Source organism: Ovis canadensis, chromosome 20, assembly GCF_042477335.2.
Source record: "Ovis canadensis isolate MfBH-ARS-UI-01 breed Bighorn chromosome 20, ARS-UI_OviCan_v2, whole genome shotgun sequence".
NCBI classification, from domain to species: Eukaryota; Metazoa; Chordata; class Mammalia; order Artiodactyla; family Bovidae; genus Ovis; species Ovis canadensis.
In genome coordinates this window covers 24,611,997-24,633,632 of record NC_091264.1, presented here as the reverse complement: position 1 = coordinate 24,633,632, position 21,636 = coordinate 24,611,997, and the positions used below count along the sequence as shown (strand labels likewise).

Below are 21,636 nucleotides of genomic sequence, written 5' to 3'. Positions count from 1 at the left end.
CCATGGAGTTTTCAAAACTGTTTTTATTAAGACTTGGCGCTTCTACCACAGAGGGCATGGGTTAGATACCTGGTTGGGGACCTAAAATCCCACACTCGGCACAGCGAGAGTGGTTGGGGGGGAGGGGTGCGAGGGTGCGACTGATTCTGAAGGCACCTTGTTCTCCCCACGCATCACCATTGATGAGACAGCTGTCCTCAGGATGACCTCCATTCCATCCTACAGCCAGCTGAGCCAGACAAGCAGGTATTTATGTGCCAGGTCTAGAACACACATGTACGTAGCTCTGCCTAATTACCATTTTATAACCACTGTTTGAGTACCAAGTGCCTGGCACTGCGCAAAGCACATCATGCTTTCAGTAGGTACCTTCTTCAGCTCCTTTCAGATAAGCTTTCTGGAAGAGGCTGGCTCAGTAGGTACCCATCGTTTCTGAGTGGTAGAGCTGGATTCACTTAGGCAATGAGGGCCCCAGCCCACAATCTGGTCTCGCACCCAACACATTATGCGCAGCTCGTCATGCGAACCTCCTCCAGGAAGCCCTTGCTTTGCTGTGATCTGCTCATGACAGCAGGCTGCTAGCAGCTGGTCTCCTAGAAGTGACTTGCTTCCATCTCACAGGCTGTGATCATTCTCTCAGAACTGGCTGCCAAAGGTGCACTTGGGGCCCACCTTCCGGGAGGCTTGCTGGCCTTAACTCATCGCTCTCAGACCTTTTGCTACACTCACCTTTATAAGACAGGACAGAAGATGTAGTCACTTGTGAACTACCTTTCATACTCTATTCCTCTAGTTACCAAATCATAAATTTCCCCCATATTACCTTTATTGTTTTGGATAACAAAAACCACACAGCTTCAGAAAATCCCCTAAATCACTTAACTCCCAGCTTTCAATGTGCTCAACACTTTAGTTTGTAAGCTCCCCATCATTTTCCTTGAGTTGGCCCACGTTTGTTGTCACTTAGTCGTGTCCAACTGAGACCCCACGGACCGTAGCCTGCCAGGCTTTTCTGTCCAAGAAATTTTCCAGGCAAGAATGCTGGGAGTGGGTTGCCACTTCCTTCTCCAGGGGATCTTCCTGATCCAGGAATTGCAGGAAGATTCTTTACCATCTGAGTTATAGGAAGTCCTTTTTTTTCTGTGCCAGCTTAACCCAGAGTGAACCTTTTGGCCAACCCCATACTAGGAATAAAACTTGTTTCCTTTCAGCAAAATTGAGCTGTAGCCAGCTTTTCCCCCTCCATACCTACTGGGAACACTGTTCAACAGGCCTAGGTGGAGCAAGTCAGGACTACCACATTGAGAACCAAAATTAAATGCTCATCAGATGATTAGGTGTAATACTTACAACCTATAAGCTAAAATGACAGGACTTCCCTGGTGGCTCAGATGGTGAAGTGTCTGCCTACAATGAGAGAGACCTGGTTTCAATCCCTGGGTTGGGAAGATCCCCTGGAGAAGGAAATGGCAACCCACTCCAGTATCCTTGCTTGGAAAATCCCATGGATGGAGGAGCCTGGTAGTCTACAGTCCATGGGGTAGTAGAGTGGGACACAACTAAGCGAATTCACTCATTCACAAGCTAAAATGACAAATCCCTCTGGTTAATACCCTGATGCTAGGAAAGACTGAGGGCAGAAGTGGGTGAGAGGAAGAGATGGTTGGATGGCATCACCAATTCAATGGCCATGAGTTTGAGCAAGCTGCAGGAGATGGTGGACAGGGAAGCCTGGCATGCTGCAGTCCATGGGGTCTCAAAGGGTTTGGACACGACTTAGCCACTTAACACCTTGTACACAAGTAGATAAAGGTTGTTTTAAGAAGTTTCAGCATTGCTCCATGATTTTGAGGGCAGAAAGGCCTTGCCTTATTTGCAGTAAATGACTACCCACCACTGGCTCATCAGTGCAGGGTAGCAAAGCACCTCCCTTCCTTCCCAAAGCCACAGAAGACACTGCTGATGGTTTAGTATGGTTTATTAAGCTGTGCCTTAGTACAGACGCTGGGGCTTGCCCATGGTGCTCTTAATGTACAAGGCCCTGACGTTCTGCCAATTTTTCTTGAGCAATGATACCAGGAAGTTGACAGCTAAGTGGATGTTGTACACAAGCTCATCATCTGTCATCTTCACGTGGCCAACAGCCACTGCCAGACACAGCACCTGTGGGGAGAAGGTCAAATCAGGTTGGTGGCCTGATTCAAAGAATCCAACTGTGGAGAGTGGGTTCATCTACAAGCCAGATGGCCCGTTCCTCCCCCTTCCAGTGCCCTAATAAGCAGTGCTTTGCCCTCAGACCTAGAAGACCAGAGCTATTTGAAAATCTTCAATCCTGTAAAGTGACTGTTCCAAGTCTCTAAGAATCCACAGAAATGCAAACCAGGGCTTCCACTCAGAGAACGTGGGTAAACTGCAGGGCCCTGCCACCATCACCACTGTTTAATCTATGCAACCAGCCAGACCACCGCACCTTCTTCATCTGGAACTTGATCGTGGACTTCACTTCATCAACTTTGGCCACCATGTTCTCATTGTGGGTCAGCAAGGAAGGGAACTTGCCAGCCTTGTTCAGGCCTGGGCCCAGGATTCGGGGGATCTGCTTGATCAGAGACTCTGAAGCCAAAAAGGCATCATATTTCTTGGCTGGTAGAGAGAAAAAGCCATTAGGACCTGGCCTCTCAAGACAACTCTGAAACAGAGCTCTGTGACCCAACCACAGAAGTGGCCTCCCATCAGCATTCTACCCTTTCCACAGCTACCAAGTCTTTTGCATCCTCCTCCAGGCAGTGTAAGCTCCATCCTCTGGACTTTTACTGGCCAAACATCCACATGAAACCAGGTTGCAAAGTGCACGCTGACTCACAATCCATGTTGCAATGAAAAAGGCTCACTCTAAGACCGCCCGGTTTCAAATCCCACCTTCCTACTTTCTAGCCACCCAACTGAAGAACCTGTCCATCTGGGTAAACACTCCAATCATACAGCATAAAGATTAAAATGAAACAACAGGAGCTCTAAATAGAAATTCCAACCCAGAAGGCACTAGCACCTGACCTGTCAATTTGACAAGAGCTCACCTGCTTAGCAAAGAACCACTACCTGGTCTTCTTCCCTTAAAAATAACCCTCAAAGCAAAAAAACCACGAATTTTTACATGGCTAAGTTTCAATTTCCAGTTGGCCAAGCACAGCAGATACTTGGTCATGACTCTACCCCTTCATCATTTTAAAACCCCAACAGCAGAAATACCCCTATATTCTACCACTCCCAAGAGATCTGCCATCACTCTGCCCCACCTATGAAACCACACCAGGCACACTCACCCAGCTTCTTGACCAGTTTCTTATTCTTGTTGAGTTTTTTCAGTGCCTCGATGTCCATGTGGGGGATATCCACAGCCTTGGCCTCATCACAATGCTGCTGGTCCCCCAAGACACACACGGAGAACTTGGGGCGGGGAGTGGACTTAAGCCTGCATTTTGGGGGGGACAGGATAGGTCACGTCCAGCCCTAGGCTACCGAGGCTGAAGGTGAAGGGGTCTGGGACTACTGAGCCTTACCCAGAGCCGTCCACATTCACCAACAGCTAGTCTGGCTTCTCAAACTAGCCGGCGGGTTCGGCCAAAGCCTCCCCACGCCTCCCCTCTTCTTTTAAGACCCAGGGTAGGGGTCCGTCCAGCCACGCCTGCGCGGAGCAGGGGGTCTGAACTACCCGGGCACTTCAGTGCCGCACGTGCCCGGCTGCCTCGAGCTCCACTGGAGCCACAAGGGAGGAGACGGGGCAGCGCGGGGGCACTGAGGGCTGGGTGGGATCGGAACGGTGCCAACCTGACGGTGCCCGAGAAACGTTTGTCCTTTTGAGGGTCATAGTTCTTCAGGCTGATCTGAAGCTCCACCGTCTCCAAAAACCTTAAAAAAAATGTTAACAAAGTTATAACAAGCCTCCAGCGGCTTTCCCCAAAGCTGCTCTCCCCGAGGCCGGCGCTTACTTTCTGCGCTTGCGCTGGTTCCCGTGCAGGACTTCCCGCACCGCCTCGTAGAGGGTGTCGCGGGAGACTTTGCTGCTGCAAGAAACAAGCAAGACGAGCGGTCAGAGCCCGGTAGCCGGGCACCAACCCCCGGCGGTGTCAGGAGCCTTGGGCGCGGGAGGGCCTAGGGATTACTCCCCGGGGGCTTCTGGACACCAGAGTGGGGCGACTCGGGCCCAAGGACCAACCCCGGGGAAGAGGGACCGACCCTACTGGAGACCGGCCTTGGCGCGCCAACTCGAACGCCAGGCCCGCAGGCCGAAGCCTGACAAGAAATGCACCTCAACGAAGCAGGGGCAAGAACTCCCGGGGCTTCTGCCCGCAATGTTTCCTTCCCCACGGGGGCGCCCAGAAGCGCGGATGAACGTGGATAGCACGACTAAGTGACACCAACCTCATAGTTCCCTACGCCGCGATAACCGGAAAAGAGAGAAACGCTGCTCGCGCATGCGCCCAAATAGGATCCTTGTTCTCGCGAGAGATGACTGTTCCCGCGGCTTTTCTCCTCAGCGTAGTTAGTCTGGTGGCTCAATCCCGGGGAGCGCCGCCATCTGCGGCCACTGAGGGGCGCAGGTGCCGTGCCCTGCACCGCTAGACTCGCTTGGGAAGACCCCAGCCGCGCGCCCCGTGGCACCAGCCTCTGCCACGCCCTTAGGGAAGAGGCTAAGGCCAGGGCTCGAACTGCAGTAGTCACACTGCTGGGCATCGCACCCTTGACAGCCGCTGAGAGGATGCAGACAGACCCCACCGTTTTTGTCTCTTATACCTCCGGCGCGCACTTCCTCCTGCCTTGCGAACCTGTTTCACGTCTCAAAAGCAGGCTTTACTAAAAGTTTCTTTCTTGGCCGCTCAGAGCCTGAGGCGGGGAGGCCTCAAGGAAGGTTTTGTGATGGACTTACACCTGACAGTTGATTCAGGAACATGAGCAAGGCGCCTCGCTAAGTGCTGTGGGAATATAGAGATGTAGGACAGACCTGCCCACAATATTGCACACTCTGCCTCTTCTGTCCAGCAGGCCTCGTCTTGTCTGCTCACCGTAACCCCAGGAGCCCTTCAGATCCCTCCTCAAAGGCCATCATCTGCCCCAAAGCCTTCCCCAACTCCAGGCTGAGTCACTCCCGCCCTCAAGCCCCTCTCCCGCAGTGTGGCATGCCCAGTCTCACCCACTCCACAGACCGCTCTGACAGGGCTCGGGTGCGTGGTATCACACATGATCTGGCCCACAGAACATGAATGAACCTCAGAACCCTACCACCTGCCCCACAAGGAGAAAGATGCCACCTGTCACTGAGCAGAATGGGGCAGGGGGTGGGGAGTTAGTAGGAAGACAGGCACTGCTACTAATAAGACATTATTGAACCTTTTTTTTTTTTTAATGAAATACCATTGATAAATTATTCAAGTCAGAAATAAGAACACAGAGGATCATCACATATACACTTGAGCACAAGAGATCGGTGCTGAACACATGTCCCTGGGGCTCCTGGAGTGTCATCATTGTCCACTCTGGGTCTGCTATGACCCTGCTGAGGCCTATCTTATGGTGTCTGCCCCCAGAAGTGACAAGGAGGGAGCCCAGGGTCAGGAGCCCTTGGTAATAAAGATCATCTAGCCCCAGACCCTTCCTGCCAGCCCCTCTGCAGCCTGGAGCAGGGAGGAAGTTGATCCCTGGGATGGCCAGGTTCAGCCCTGACCCCCAGGCAAGAGGCAGGGTGAGGAGCTGAGGGCAGAAGTGTCCTTCAGGAAGTTGGTGAGGGAGCTTCGGGAGGGTGGTCCTTTGGTGGACAGTCAGGGAGTCAGATGTCTCAGGGCAGCCTGCAGGGACTTCCTCAGGAAAGTGGTGTTGAGTTCCACAGCTGCAGCCAGGCCCAGCCTCTGGGGCTCAGTGATCTGGAGAGAAGGAAGAATCATGTCGGGACTTCAGCAGCTGATCCCGCCTCTCCCCTATCCCGCCGCTGGGCTCTGTTAGTTAGAAGAGAGAAATCCAGGACCCAAGGACAATTGGAGATGACTCCCTGAGAAATCTAACTTCCATTAGATACTACCATGACCAGGGGATGTGACCTTGGGCAAGTTACTGCGTCTCAATTTCCTCATCTATAAAATGGAGCCAATAATAGTATCTTCTCATAGGACTAGTTCTTACAGGACTAGTACCAAGTTAATATAGATAAAGGGCTTAGAAGGATGCCTGGAGCATAGCAGGGGCGACAAGTATCAGCTTAGTATTTTAGCTCTCTAACCTTATGGATGGGCTTGATAAAGGACAGAAATGGTATGGACCTAACAGAAGCAGAAGATATTAAGAAGAGGTGGCAAGAATACACAGAAGAACTGTACAAAAAAGACCTTCACGACCCAGATAATCATGATGATGTGATCACTAATCTAGAGCCAGACATCTTGGAAAGTGAAGTCAAGTGGGCCTTAGAAAGCATCACTACGAACAAAGCTAGTGGAGGTGATGGAATTCCAGTTGAGCTGTTTCAAATCCTGAAAGATGATGCTGTGAAAGTGCTGCACTCAATATGCCAGCAAATTTGGAAAACTCAGCAGTGGCCATAGGACTGGAAAAGGTCAGTTTTCATTCCAATCCCAAAGAAAGGCAATGCCAAAGAATGCTCAAACTACCGCACAATTGCACTCATCTCACATGCTAGTAAAGTAATGCTCAAAATTCTCCAAGCCAGGCTTCAGCAATATGTGAACCGTGAACTCCCTGATGTTCAAGCTGGTTTTAGAAAAGGCAGAGGAACCAGAGATCAAATTGCCAACATCTGCTGGATCATGGAAAAAGCAAGAGAGTTCCAGAAAAACATCTATTTTTTTCTGCTTTATTGACTATGCCAAAGCCTTTGACTGTGTGGATCACAATAAACTGTGGAAAATTCTGAAAGAGATGGGAATACCAGACCACCTAATCTGCCTCTTGAGAAATCTGTATGCAGGTCAGGAAGCAACAGTTAGAACTGGACATGGAACAACATACTGGTTCCAAATAGGAAAAGGAGTACGTCAAGGCTGTATATTGTCACCCTGCTTATTTAACTTATATGCAGAGTACATCATGAGAAACGCTGGACTGGAAGAAACACAAGCTGGAATCAAGACTGCCGGGAGAAATATCAATAACCTCAGATATGCGGATGACACCACCATTATGGCAGAAAGTGAAGAGGAGCTAAAAAGCCTCTCGATGAAAGTGAAAGAGGAGAGTGAAAAAGTTGGCTTAAAGCTCAACATTCAGAAAACGAAGATCATGGCATCCGGTCCCATCACTTCAAGGGGAATAGATGGGGAAACAGTGGAAACAATGTCAGACTTTATTTTTGGGGGCTCCAAAATCACTGCAGATGGTGATTGTAGCCATGAAATTCAAAGACGCTTACTCCTTGGAAGAAAAGTTATGACCAACCTAGATAGCATATTCAAAACAAGAGACATTACTTTGCCAACAAAGGTCCGTCTAGTCAAGGCTATGGTTTTTCCTGTGGTCATGTACGGATATGAGAGTTGGACTGTGAAGAAGGCTGAGCACCAAAGAATTGCTGCTTTTGAACTGTGGTGTTGGAGAAGACTTTTGAGAGTCCCTTGGACTGCAAGGAGATCCAACCAGTCCATTCTGAAGGAGATCAGCCCTGGGATTTCTTTGGAAGGAATGATGCTGAAGCTGAAACTCCAGTACTTTGGCCACCTCATGCTAAGAGTTGACTCATTGGAAAAGACTCTGATGCTGGGAGGGATTGGGGACAGGAGGAGAAGGGGACGACCGAGGATAACATGACTGGATGGCATCATGGACTCGATGGACGTGAGTCTGAGTGAACTCTGGGAGTTGGTGATGAACAGGGAGGCCTGGTGTGCTGCAATTCATGGGGTCCCAAAGAGTTGGACACGACTGAGCGACTGAACTGAACTGAACCTTATCCCCCACGACCATCCACTCTCGGGTTTTTAGGCCTCAGCTACAATGACCTACCTGCAGATCCTCTCGGACATTCAGTGCTTACACAGTTTATTTGGCTGGAATGCCCTTTCGTCCACCTTGGCCTTTAACTACCACCCATCCTTTAAGAGTCAGGAAGCCTGCACCAATTCCCAAGACAAACAAGGTTTAGTTGCCCCCTTTTCCTCTGCCATCAGATGCCCTGTGCTTGCCTTCACCTGGCTGCTACCAGATATTACAATGATCCGCTTATCATTTCTCTCCCCTCTCACTAACCCAATAGGTGCTGGTGCAGAGGTCAAGTCCAGGACAGAAACTGTGATATCGTGATTGTTGATTCCTAATGCCTCAGAAAGCATCTGGCCTACAGCAGTGTTGGCTGGATGAACGAACTCCTAAGCAGCCTCACTCCCCTATTCTTGGACTTGAACTTGTGGTTTCCCTGGCTTACACTCAGGGTTTTTTCCCTGGCGAACATCAGACACCCTTGTGGCACAATCAAGCAGCAGAAACTGCCCTTGTGTGTGCTTAGTTGCTCAGTTGTGTCTGACTCTGCGACCCCATGGACTGCAGCCTGCCAGGCTCCTCTGTCCATGGGATTCTCCAGGCAAGAATACTGGAGTGGGTTGCCATGCCCTCCTCCAGGGGATCTTCCCAACTCAGGGATCAAACCTAGGTCTCCCTCATTGCAGGCGGATTCTTTACCAACTGAGCCACCAGGGAAGCCCCACACTTGTGGCCCTACCAGTACTCACGTTGGCTTGATACTTGGTCATCACTGTCAGCAGGAGCTTGGCATAGGCCATGGATGTGGTGGCCACTGGCCCCTCTTTACAGAGTTTCTCCATCAATACATTGAACTTCTCAGGGGGCATCTCCACCTGCACACATTAGGAGATGGGGTAATAGCACAAGAAAGGGCCCTGGATTCAATTCCCCAACTCCACCACTTCCTAAGCAGGTGATCCTCAACCAAACTGAGCTTCAGGTCACTCAACTAGTCTGAGCCTCAGCTTCCACATCTGTAAAATGGGGCTCATAATACTGAACTCTGAGGACTTTGAAAGTGATTTAATGTTATTATACAGATAAAGTCTGGCACACAGGGCTCAGAAAACCGGTGGTCACTGCTGCACAGGCTCAGATTAGGAGCAAGGGGAGGCTGAGGATCTTTAGCCTGGCATAGTGGTTGAAAATAAAAGGAGAGAGTGGCCTCAAAGGAGTCCTGCCAGCATAATAACAACAGCTCTTCATAATCATAACTTAATAAACACTTATTAGGCACTAGGTACCATTCCGGACATGCTACCCCAATTATACCAGTTAAATCTCACCCTAGTTTTACATGGTAGGTGCCATCATCACTCGCCTTTTGCCAATGAGGAAACGGAGGCATAAAGAGGCTAACTACTTGCATTATAAACAAATGAGGCAGACTCTTATGTATTGATATACGGAAAAACTGCCAAAATATCCTGTTAGATGGAAAAAGCAAAGCACAGGGCACTCTGTGTTACAGCTTAGAGCTTGGTGTGTTACAACCTATGTAAAAAGCAGGGGAAGAGTAAATTTCAACATGTGTCCTTGTATATATACAGCATCTCTGGGAGGGTTCCACTGCAGCTAGTAATACTGATTAGCCCTGGGGAGGGGAATCTGGGTGGCTGGGAGGAATTTTTTCACTATATCCTTGTAAGGATACAGTTCAAAAGTGTGAACATATGACTCTATTACCTATTCAAAAATAAATTAAATTTACACATATACATCAACAAGTCCGTCCTCCAGGCCACACAGCCAGCAAGAGGCATAGCTGGGATTAACCGTGCAGCCAGCTCTCTGCTCCCGGCCTTTCAAGCCCCAGGACCCTCCTCCCAGTATCACAGGCACCCTCCTGGAGGGCTGCCATCCTGCTTGCCTATTCCGTCACTGAAGTGGTCAGAAGCCCAGGAGCCCCACGCCCGCCCACAGCATAGCAGTGCTTCTTTGTCCATCCCAAGGCAGCCTGCTCACCTGCTGCTCCAGGAGTGACTGCAGCACCAAGAAAGTCTCCTCCTTCCAGGGCAGCTCCGAGATCTGTCTGCAAGCACAGGCCCCAGTGAGGAAAGCTCAGCCTCCCACCAAGCGTGGGGATCTACTGCTCCTACCCCAAGGCAAGGCCCCGGGGACAGCTAAGATCCCCAGCTGCAGAGGAAGTAGTCAGGGCCCGTGATGCTGGTGGCCAGGTAGGAGCCGCTGCTGCAGTGCCGGGAAGGCCATGGCCCCAGACCCCTGGGAGCTGACAGTGGAGGCTCTGGCTGAGAGGTACAACGATTCCCTGAAAAATGACCAGGAGTCGAGAGTGCATCCTGAGCAAAATGGGGAGGGTGACCAGGGAGAGGATGATGACGATGGTGGGAGGGATGACACATGTGAGGCCTCTGAGAGAAGGCGGGCCGTCCCTGCAGAGCCCAGCCCTGGGTGAGGCCCTTTCCAGCTGCACCTCCTGTCCTCAGCTTGTTAGGAAAGGCAGGATGGCACGGAAACAGTGTCCCTTCCCGCGTGCACAGACTCGGGTCTGAGGCCAGGCTTTTGCACTCGCTGCAGCTCTGCAGCCTTTGGCCACCTCCCTCAGCCTCTCTGAGCTTCAGCTTTTCTATCTCTAAGGTGGCAGCCACACAGGACTGCACGCAGACTGAACTAATGAATTGAAAACACAAAGTCCTCGGCAACGGGTGGCTAGTAGTTTTTTGGAGACTGTCCCCTTCTCATATGATACTTAGCATTTTATATTTCATGTTGATGTCCAATGGGGTCTCACCTACTCTTTATTTCTACATGTCTGTATCTTAACTCCCCAATTTGATGCCCAAATTTAACACCAATTTTATAACAGTATTTGAGCACTTCCTAGGTGCCAAATACTGTGCTGAGGTCTTCATGTGCATTATCACACTTAATATCTAGAAAAATCCTACACAGTTAATGTGTGGAAGCAGAGGTTCAGAGAGATAGAACAACCTGATTAAACTTGCACATTTAAAGGCAAAGTGGAAAGATAAAAAAATAAAAGGCAAGGTTGAGGTTTTCACCCATGTCCGTCTGACTCCAGAGCCAGGGCTCTGAACCACGATGTCATGTTCCAACTATGCCGAGAACTTAAGCACAGCAGCACCGGCTTCTTCTCCACATTCCCTGGGGCATCTGGCACAGAAGTCTGGCCCCCTCGGCTGGGGAAGGGACATGGTATGGCAACTAACAAGGACCCATAGTGGTAAGGCACAAAGCCAGGCTCAGGTCAGCGAGAGTGGGCATCGGCTGTGCCACTGCCTATATTTCAGGCACTTTTGGGCACAGGGCCTAGTGCCTAGTCAGCACCAATTCCAGAATGCCAAGAGCAGCTTGGCCAGGGGGCGGAGGTGTGGGTGGGGCCAGCAGGGGTGCCTGTCACTTACCCCAGCATTAGAACCTGCACGTCTGGCTCCAGGGCCTTGTCCTTTGTAAGGCAACACAGTAACTCTGTTTGAGCTGGACCTGAGTGGGTGACAGCAGATAAGAGAAGTCTGGGGGAAGATGGCAGGAGAGGAGGGGGTTGGCAGGGAACAAAATGCCCGGCTCATTACAGGGGGCAGCGTCAGGGAAGCAACTGGTATCTTTACTCCTTGAATACCCAATTCCTGCCAGGACCACCCAGGGGAGGTGGAGGGTGCTGGGAAGAGAGAGGGCAGAGCTACTGGGCCTGGGGCCTGTTCTAAAATTACCTATTCCCGGGGCTTGGAGCACAGGGCCAAGGAGGGCTCTGCAGACAGCATAGGGATACTTGGTGCAGAAGGAGGTCAGGGCAGTCGTGAGCAGGCGGGAGGCTGAGGCAGTCAGGGAGAGAATCTACAGCCAACAAGGAGGAAACTATTAACTAATTGCTTCTTCCCTCCAACAAGTGTTTATCAGACTCATTTCAGAAGCTTATACATTACACCAGGCTTCCCCAGTGGCTCAGCGGTTAAAGAATCTGCCTGCAACGCAGGAGATACGGCAGGAGGAGCTGCAGATTCTATCCCTGGTCAGGAAGATCCCCCAGGGAAGGAAATGGCAACCCACCAGTATTCTTGCCTGGAGAATCCCATGGACAGAGGAGCCTGGTGGGCTACAGTCCATGGGGTCACAAAGAGTCGGACAAGACTGAGCAACTAAACACAAACACATATATTACAGTGACCAAAAAGTTCTTTTATCCAGGACCCACACGGATCCACCCACTGGAAAGGACACATAGCTCCCTTCCCCAGCTCCCATATCCCTTCAGCTTCTGTAAGGATCTGTGGCCCAAGAGGGATTAATGAGCTAGATGCCCCGTAGGTAGATGGCCTAGGGGTCTGTGCCCTTCCCTTGCCCCCAGAACCCGGGACAGGCCAGATGTGTGCAAGCCTGGGAACCCCCTCTGGCATCCTGCTGAGGGCTCAGACTCTCTCCCCACCGCCCCACCAGTCTCAGACCCTTCATGTGCGTCCCAGAGCACCTACCCGTCCAAGGAAGAGGCTCCTGGTCAGCACAGTGGCATTGCCCAGGCTGAGGTCTGGTGACAGGGCCAGCAGCCAGGTGCAGAGCTGGAGGAGACCTGTGTCCAGGAGCTGCGGGAGCTGCAGCTGGGCACACAGTAGGTCCACCTGCCAAGGACGGGGGAGGGTCCCGGGACACTCAGCCTATCTTGGCTGAACTGTCTCAAGCCCACCAGGAAGAATGGGTGGGGCCAGGACACCCCAGGGTAAGGTAAGACGGGAAAGCCGCCCTGTGAGAACCAAGGGTTAAAAGAAACCACTGCAGGTGACCCCTGCCCCTGAGAACAAAAACCCAACCAAATTCCCTCCCCAAATTCCCACACGAGGCAGGGGAACAGAAATTTAAGTGGAGATAGGGACTGTGTCCTTGGGGCCAGCCAGGCTTTCTGGACTCACCTGGCCAGGACTGCACTCTTGGAGAAGCTGCAGCTCAACCGGTGGGGTGCCCTCCAGTCCTTCCAACCCCTGAGAGGGCGAATGCCATGTTAGGGCTGGCAGAGCCCTCAGTGACAAGTCAACTGGCAGAGTGGGTGGGTGAGGACCCCAGAAGGTGCTACTGGAGGAGAAGAACCACTTGCCAGGGGTTAGAACAACATATGTGGGCCAAGAAAAGCCTTCACATGGATGGTGAGACCTTCACTTCCCACCCCCCACCCCCACCGAACAGCTGTGCCTTGCTGCAGTGGGGCTTCCCTGGGCGCCCCTGGGGTCCAGGAAAGGGTGGAAGAAGGGCTGTGGGGAGCAGGGTAGGGCAAGTCACCTTTCCGAGGGTCTTGAGCAGCTGCTGCAGCCTGGGAACCTGGTCCTGCAGAGGAGAGCCCGGTCACTGCCAAGCCCCCACCCATGCAGCATGGCCCCCGGTCATGGCCATGGCCCCAGCAGGGGCCCAGCCCCCTCTGAGAGAAGGCACCGGCTCAGTGGGAGCTAGTGGGCAAAGATGACTCAAGAGAGCCAGAACATGAAGCCTAAACTTTACAAAGTGCTTCAGAACTCAAACTAGACAAGGGCCCATGTAAATCCAACTGAACAAACTTGTCTTCTTTGCATCCATCCTGATGGGGCTAGACCAGGCCCTGGGCTGGGAGGTCAAGCTGGATGCTGGGATGACTCCCCCATTTCCCATAAGATGGGGCGTCAGGGGTAGCTCCAGAGCCTTTCCTCTTCCCCGGTACCCCTGACCTCACAATACTGATCATTAGGTCAAGGGTTCCCACCTCCAGTCCCTCCCTTCCCTACCCTCTTCTCAGAAGCTTGTGGAGCAGAAACTACATTCCCTCAACCCTCCTCCTTCCCCTTGCTCCACAGACTACAGTCATTCCAAAGGGGACAGTGTCCCAACCAGCTTTTGCCCTGTATGAACCCTCCACTCCAAAAGATCACTCTAAAGCAGCAGCCTCACCCTAGTACCTGGATGACTTTGGGCAACTCCAAACTCTCAGGTAGGCCCTTAGCATCCTTTAGACTCTGACCAGCCTCACTGGGCTCAGGTCCCATGATAGGCTGGTTTGTAATGGATGATGCACCTCCTCCATCAGCCAGGGATTCCAAAGATTCGTGTTCAGGTCTCTTCCCCTCGTGACCTTCTTCTTCCTCTTCTTCCTTTTCCAAACACCGGAGCCTTTTGGGGGCCCTCTCCCCCTCAGGACTGACAGGCTCTTCCTCTGGCTCCTTCTTGCGTTTCCCAGGCTGCTGGGAGTCCTTGTTCTCCTCCTGCCCTTCTCCTTCAGAATCTGGAACTGGGGGCAACTTCAACTTCCTGCCCCCTTGGCCCAGCCGCCTACACAGGCCTTGAAGCTGTCTCTGGCACCTTTCAGACAGTGGGGATGCTCCATCAGTGGAAACACCAGCACTCAGATCCCTTTGCAGAAATTCTCCAAGGGCCCGGAGCCAGGGATCAGGGTCAGGGCTTAGATCCTGCCTCGCAATCTGCAGCACAGGGAGGAGCCTGCTTTTGGGCAGCGATGGCCAAACAGCCATGAGCAGGGACATCAGGTTTGTCCGGCATAACGGGGGCAATCGCAGCAGCAGTGGTTTCCTAGGTGGCAGAGGGAGGGTACCGTTAGGAGCATCTCGCTGAAAGGAGCACAGAGCAGGCTAGCTAGAGTTAGAGGCTACATGGCGCTGGACAGAAGTTGGTGGGGAGCGCTGGAAGGCAGCACCTGAGGGTCAGTGTGGATGAAAGTGGAGACAACATGGAAATCACTCAACAAGCGAGCATCTATTCTACACTACACTAGGCCCTGCTCTTTGACATCTCCTATTTCAGCTCAAAAATTGGAACCTACCCTGTAATCCATCACTTCATGGCAAATTAATGAGGAAACAATGGAAACAGTGACAGACTTTATTTTCTTGGGCTCCAAAATCACTGCAGATGGTGACTGCAGCCATGAAATTAAGATGCTTGCTCCTTGGAAGAAAAGCTATGACCAACCTAGACAGCATATTAAAAAGCAGAGATATTACTTTGCCAACAAAAGTCTGTCTAGTCAAAGCTATGGTTTTTCTAGTAGTCATACATGGATGTGAGAGCTGGACTATAAAGAAAGCTGAGGGCAGAAGATTTGATGCTTTTCAACTGTGGTGTTGGAGAAGACTCTTGAGAGTTCCTTGGACTACAGGTAGATCCAACCAGTCAATCCTAAAGGAAATCAGTCCTGAATATTCATTGGAAGGACTGATGCTGAAGCTGAAACTCCAATACTTTGGCCACCTGATGTGAAGAGCTGACTCATTTGAAAAGACTGATGCTGGGAGGGATTGAGGGCAGGAGGAGAAGGGGACGACAGAGGATGAGATGGTTGGATGGCATCACCAACTCAATGGACATGAGTTTGAGTAAACTCCGGGAGTTGGTGATGGACAGGGAGGCCTGGCATGATACAGACCATGGGGTCGCAAAAAGTTGGACCAACTGTGACTGAACTGAACCCTGTAATAGATCCATACCTGTTTTATGTAAACAAGAAAAAAAAAAGTCCTTTCTGAAATTTTATGTAAAAATGATACTCCAGAACGCCGAGTAACGCTTAGTCTGCAGCCCTGTGCTCCCCTCGGCAGTCCCTGCAACTCACAGGGTAACCACCCTTCACGCTTCCGCACCTCTTCACACACAGACACTTGGGCTATGTGAGGCAGGAAAGAAACCTTTTATTTATTTGTGTGTGGGGGTTAAAAACACATCTAGAGCAGCGGGTAGCGCCAGCTCCTGCTTCACACGACCCTAGAGGATGAGGGCACCAACAGGGCCGGAGGAACGCGGGCGGACGACTTACAGCTCCAGGCGACAGTCCGGGCCCTCCACGACGGGCTCCTCCCGGCACAGCGCCTCGAGGACGCAGTCCCAGGCAAAGGGCTCCCCGCCGCGGCCGCTCAGTGTCCGCAGCACCCCCAGACCGCGCCGCGCCCCGTCGGGCCCGGCCTGCAGCGCCTGCAGCAGGAGGCGGCCGGGGGCCTCCAGCCGAGCCCAGGGCGCCGCCGTCTCTGCGTCCTCAACCCGAGCGGACTCAGCCTCCAAGGCCTCCATGCCCGGGATCGGGGAGTCGCGCCGCCCCGCGCTCCGGCTTCGGGCCTCAGCTCCGGGGCCTGGGGAAAGGGAGGCTGAGGACAGCGCCGCTCCAGCCAAGTTCCATCCTCAGCACAGGGAGCCGCCCGGCCAGGGCGCGGGTCTCGAGCGGTCGGCAAAGGAAAGAAGCTGCAGGTGCGGCTAGGGGCGGGGCGCGGCGGAAAGCCGGAAGGGGCGGGACCGGGATACGCCGGGCCGGAAGCAGGAACGGAGCAGGGGAGAGGGCAAAGGCCGACTGCCGGTCTGCTGATGGGGCGGGGCTACAAAGAAATAGGCTTGTGGGCGGGGTCATGCAAGAGATTGGGTGGAACAGGGCTTGATGGAGGAGCGGGTCCTTACCTTCCTTCAGGTAAGCGATGAGGGCGGAGGTACAGAACGGATATCAGGGTTGCTTGTATTCAATTCTTCTGGACCCAAGCCTATTTAATTTAAACCGACGCCTATGTTGCTTGTAGATCTTGGGCTTTGGCATAGGATTTGATCATAAAACACCGTAAGGTCACCTCTTCCACAGGCCATCAGCTGCCATCATTTAAGTTTCAGCCATCTCCAGAAATATTTGATGTATAAGTACACCAGAGAATGGGAGTTTCAGTAAAATCTAATGTTATCTATTATAGCAAAGAACCTTGCTACTGTAATCTTCCTCTCAAATCAAGAAGTGGCCTTGCTCTGGTTGTTTATAAAGGATCAAGAGAGCCTCCATTTCCCAGTGTTTCAGCTTAGGGAAATCTGGAGGAACCAAATCTTCCCGCGAAGGGAGGGATCATAGCAGAGGATGGAAATAAAGGCAGAGGGGAGAAGACCCCACAGGACCCCCATAAAGCCTCCTTCAGGTGCCAGCTTGTATTTCTGTCTTCCCAGCTGCTGCTGCCATGCATACATCCATTCGATCAATAAGCCTTCTACTGATCACCTAGGGCTAAGGATACAGGGAACAAAATAAAGATCCTTGCCCTTATTGTTGCTGATGCTCAAGGGAGGAAACAGACAACTGAATAAGTAAACAATAGAATGACTGTTTGTGATAGGAGGGAACAGAGATAGAGTGAGGTAGTTTTAAATAGGTGGTCAGGCAAGCTGAACCTAAAGGAGATAAGGAAGTAAGCCAGGTAGAGGTCTATGAGAAGACCATTCTGGGAAGAAGGTTATGGTTAGGCTTTGAGCAGAAGCCTGGCTGGAGCTGAGTGCCCCTGCTGGAGAAAAATAGATGAGATTGGAAAGATAACCAGACCAGATTTTGTGAGGTCCCAGAGGGAAACTTGTCTTTTACTCAGAATAGTATGGGAAGCCATAGGCATATTTTGAGCTGGATCTGATTTCCATTAGTCAGTTTTATAATTTTTTCCAAAATGATTTCAAGGGAGCTATTGGATAGGACTGGAGTTCCCAGGTGACTCAGTGGTAAAGAATCCACCTGCCAAGTGTCGGGGAATATCCCCTGGAGGAGGAAATGGCAACCCACTCCAGTATTCGTGCCTGGGAAATCCCATAGACAGAGGAGCCTGGAGAGCTACAATGCATGGGATCACAAAGAGTTGGACACGACTGAAGCAACTGAACAACATTGTGGAGAGGAGTAAGGAGGATTTCTTAGATAGTGCTTGCTTTGCAAAGCCCAAAATAGTAGGAAAGAAATTTCCAGGACCCTCTCTTTCAGGCTATCAGTTCTAACTTCATGGGAGATGTTTTTGGTCTTCTAATGATGTTGGGGGCAAGGAGTTAGGGAGGCCCAGATAAGTAGTGGGCAGGGCCAAGAATGCTAAACAACCTTCAACGCCTTGCCCACCCTCAACAAACAAAGCTTTCCTTTGTAGTGGCTCTAGCTCATGCCCTTCAAGGTCTGCATTCTAGCCGATGGGAAGGAGATGAAGGAGAAAAGTTCTTAAAAAGTGTTTTCTAAAAGTGTGGTTCAAGATCCCTGAAGGAATACTCAAGATCCTTTCAGGGGATCCCTGACATCACTCTTCTTTGTAGTACTTATGTTGTTATTTGCCCTTTCTTGTCTCATTCTCTTATGGGTATAAAGTGAAGTTTTCCAAAAGCCAAGTCGCAAGTGATACTACAACAGGTTAAGTGCAGAAGCAACCCCTTGGTTGGGATGGGGGCACGCCTGGGGTATAAGCAGACTCTTCAGACACCAGCAGTGATGCTTTAGGTACATTTTATTGGTTTCCTTCAGAATCCTTTTACAAAAGAACAAAGTTAAAAACCAAGTCCCTGCCGAGACATTGAGAACCCTACCCCCTCGCTACGTCCCCCAGCTGTGGCACTGCTGCAGTCCATGAGGGTAGAGGGCTTGCTACTTTCGTCCCTTACCAAGCCCCCAAAGGGCAAATACTACCACCTGGCAACCCCTGCCCCTCAGCCCCATCCCCCACACGTTGATCATGGTTATGGCAGGCAGTGGTAAGAACTGCTGGGGTCCAGGAGGAGTTCTGAACCCCAGAAAGTCATGCCCAGGGCACAGTCCATGAAGAGCACTTCCTCTTCTGGCTCAGTGCCCCCTAGGAACACTGGTCTGCCCACCATCTAGGAGTAGAAAAGGAAATAAGAGAAAACCCATCAGGTTCAGTTCTAGTTGTGCCTGGTACCAGAGAATCAAGGCCGACACATAGGTTGGGGAGGTTGTCCATAGCACAAAAGTACCACATCCACACAGGCACCATCCATGTCATAGATAGCATATGTAGGTTTTACAATTCACAGACATTTATTATAAAGCATAACTAGCAGCCTTCCCAACCTCCATATCCCCGCTATTACCACCTCACTCACAGAGGCCAGCTGCATACTCTCAGGCCAGAGAGGATCAAAACTCGGGGCCTCATCTGGGAGCTGGTGCAGGTAAACGCAGTCAAATTTGAAAGGGCAGCGGCCATTCCCCCGCACGAAGAACCGGCACTGAATCTGGCTATGAGAGGGCAGAAGGAGAGAAGACCATCACCTTCAAGCCCAGTTGCCCCAGGAACAAGGGCCAACATGTAAGCTTGGGTAGGTTGTACTCAGCACAAGGACTTCACATCCATCCTGGCACCTCTGGCATCATCCTAAAGGAAATCAACCCTGAATATTCATTGGAAGGACTCATGCTGAAGCTGAAGCTCCAATACTCCAGCCACCTGATGCGAAGAGCCAACTCATTGGAAAAGACCCTGATGCTGGGAAAGATTACAGGCAGGAGGAGAAGCAGGCAACAGACGACGAGGGGTTAGATGTCATCCTTGACTCAATGGACATAAGCTTGAGCAAAGCACAGGAGATGGTGAAGGACAGGGAAGACTGGCGTGCTGCAGTCCATGGGGTCGCAAAGAATCAGACACGACTTAGTGACTGGACTGAGCGACTCAACAACTAGCATCATAGTCAACTGTAGATGTTAATGACAGTTACTTCCCAGCAGATGGCAGTAAAGTGTCTTAAGTGGTCAGTTCCATTCAGTTGCTCAGTCGTGTCCGACTCTTTGTGACCCCCTGAATCACAGCACACCAGACCTCCCTGTCCATCACCAACTCCTGGAGTTTACTCAAACTCATGTCCATCGAGTTGGTGATGCCATCCAGCCATCTCATCCTCTGTCGTCCTCCTGCCCCAGATCCCTCCCAGTATCTGGGTCTTTTCCAATGAGTCAACTCTTCGCATGAGGTGGCCAAAGTATTGGAGCTTCAGCTTCAGCATCAGTCCTTCTAATGAACACCCACGACTGATCTCCTTTAGGATGGACTGGTTGGACCTCCTTGCAGTCCAAGGGACTCTCAAGAGTCTTCTCCAACACCACAGTTCAAAAGCATCAATTCTTCGGTGCTCAGCTTTCTTCACACTCCAACTCTCACATCCATACAGGACCACAGGAAAAACCATGGCCTTGACTAGACAGACCTTTGTTGGCAAAGTAATGTCTCTGCTTTTTAATATTCTATCTAGGTTGGTCATAACTTTCCTTCCAAGGAGTAAGCATCTTTGAATTTCATGGCTGCAGTCACCATCTGCAGTGATTTTGGAGCCTAAAAATATAAAGTCTGACACTGTTTCCACTGTTTCCCCATCTATTTCCCATGAAGTGATGGGACTGGATGCCATGATCTTCGTTTTCTGAATGTTGAGCTTTAAGCTAACTTTTTCACTCTCCTCTTTCACTTTCATCGAGAGGCTTTTTAGCTCCTCTTCACTTTCTGCCATAAGGGTGGTGTCATCTGCATATCTGAGGTTATTGATATTTCTCCCGGCAATCTTGATTCCAGCTTGTGCTTCTTCCAGCCCAGTATTTCTCATGATGTACTCTGCATATAAGTTAAATAAGCAGGGTGACAATATACAGCCTTGACGTACTTCTTTTCCTATTTGGAACCAGTATGTTGTTCCCTGTCCAGTTCTAACTGTTGCTTCCTGACCTGCATATAGGTTTCTCAAGAGGCAGGCCAGGTGGTCTGGTATTCCCATCTCTTTCAGAATTTTCCACAGTTTATTGTGATCCACACAGTCAAAGGCTTTGGCATAGTCAATAAAGCAGAAATAGATGTTTTTCTGGAACTCTCTTGCTTTTTCCATGATCCAGCGGATGTTGGCAATTTGATCTCTGGTTCCTCTGCCTTTTCTAAAACCAGCTTGAACATCTGGAAGTTCACGGTTCACATATTGCTGAAGCCTGGCTTGGAGAATTTTGAGCATTACTTTACTAGCGTGTGAGATGTCCTTTTCATTATAGGGGACTGGAATGCAAAAGTAGAAAGTCAAGAAACACCTGGAGTAACAGGCAAATTTGGCCTTGGAGTACGGAATGAAGCAGTGCAAAGGCTAATAGAGTTTTGCCAAGAGAACGCACTAGTCATAGCAAACACCCTCTTGCAACAACACAAGAGAAGACTCTACACATGGACATCATCAGATGGTCAACACCAAAATCATACTGATTATATTCTTTGCAGCCAAAGATGGAGAAGCTCTATAGAGTCAGCAAAAACAAGACCGGGAGCTGACTGTAGCTCAGATCATGAATTCCTTATTGCCAAATTCAGACTTAAATTGAAGACAGTAGGGAAAACTACTAGACCATTCAGGTATGACCTAAATCAAATCCGTTATGATTATACAGTGGAAGTGAAAAATAGATTTAAGGGACTAGATCTGATAGACAGAGTGCCTGATGAACTATGGATGGAGGTTCGTGACATTGTATAGGAGACAGGGGTCAAGACCATCCCCATGGAAAAGAAATGCAAAAAAGCAAAATGGCTGTCTGAGGAGGCCTTACAAATAGCTGTGAAAAGAAGAGAAGCGAAAAGCAAAGGAGAAAAGGAAAGATATTTCCATTTGAATGCAGAGTTCCAAAGAATAGCAAGGAGAGATAAGAAAGCCTTCCTCAGTGATCAATGCCAAGAAATAGAGGAAAACACCAGAATGGGAAAGACTAGAGATCTCTTCAAGAAAATTAGAGATACCAAGGGAACATTTCATGCAAAGATGGGCTCGATAAGGACAGAAATGGTATGGACCTAACAGAAGCAGAAGATATTAAGAAGAGGTGGCAAGAATACACAGAAGAACTGTACAAAAAAGATCTTC

The 21,636-nt window shown here is 50.6% G+C and overlaps 2 protein-coding genes across 3 annotated transcripts; both read right to left on the bottom strand.

The window, feature by feature from the left end:
* Positions 1–1,960: 1,960 nt before the first annotated feature.
* On the bottom strand, positions 1,961–4,583 carry RPL10A (ribosomal protein L10a). The gene is made up of 6 exons (XM_069564041.1): positions 4,423–4,583; positions 3,990–4,064; positions 3,829–3,909; positions 3,324–3,472; positions 2,471–2,643; positions 1,961–2,163 (listed from the first exon to the last, which is right to left on the bottom strand). The coding sequence occupies exons 1-6, from the start codon at positions 4,425–4,427 to the stop codon at positions 1,993–1,995; spliced, it is 654 nt and encodes a 217-aa protein (XP_069420142.1). The 5' UTR covers positions 4,428–4,583; the 3' UTR covers positions 1,961–1,992.
* A 799-nt stretch (positions 4,584–5,382) lies between these two features.
* FANCE (FA complementation group E) lies at positions 5,383–16,277 on the bottom strand. 2 transcript variants are annotated; one of them, XR_011251385.1, is made up of 10 exons: positions 15,785–16,233; positions 13,917–14,544; positions 13,270–13,314; positions 12,906–12,974; positions 12,474–12,617; positions 11,715–11,838; positions 11,409–11,487; positions 9,988–10,291; positions 8,730–8,855; positions 5,383–5,918 (listed from the first exon to the last, which is right to left on the bottom strand). XR_011251385.1 is itself a non-coding variant. In XM_069564040.1 (10 exons), the coding sequence occupies exons 1-10, from the start codon at positions 16,033–16,035 to the stop codon at positions 5,817–5,819; spliced, it is 1,635 nt and encodes a 544-aa protein (XP_069420141.1). In that variant the 5' UTR covers positions 16,036–16,277; the 3' UTR covers positions 5,383–5,816. The 2 variants fall into 2 exon arrangements, 1 of the variants encoding a protein (XP_069420141.1); XM_069564040.1 differs by having other exon boundaries at positions 9,988–10,054; positions 15,785–16,277.
* Positions 16,278–21,636: the final 5,359 nt, after the last annotated feature.

What these genes read in the sequence shown, in the direction of transcription:
- RPL10A (XM_069564041.1), bottom strand. An exon ending in GAAACTGGTCAAGAAGCTGG is followed by an intron (nt 2,644 to 3,323) that starts GTGAGTGTGCCT and finishes TCTCTCTACCAG; the next exon opens with CCAAGAAATATGATGCCTTT. An exon ending in TCAAGTTCCAGATGAAGAAG is followed by an intron (nt 2,164 to 2,470) that starts GTGCGGTGGTCT and finishes TTCTCCCCACAG; the next exon opens with GTGCTGTGTCTGGCAGTGGC.
- FANCE (XM_069564040.1), bottom strand. Translation starts at nt 16,035, where the DNA reads ATGGAGGCCTTGGAGGCTGAGTCCGCTCGGGTTGAGGACGCAGAGACG. An exon ending in CCGGACTGTCGCCTGGAGCT is followed by an intron (nt 14,545 to 15,784) that starts GTAAGTCGTCCG and finishes TCTGCCACCTAG; the next exon opens with GAAACCACTGCTGCTGCGAT. An exon ending in GCTCCAAGCCCCGGGAATAG is followed by an intron (nt 11,488 to 11,714) that starts GTAATTTTAGAA and finishes TCACCCACTCAG; the next exon opens with GTCCAGCTCAAACAGAGTTA.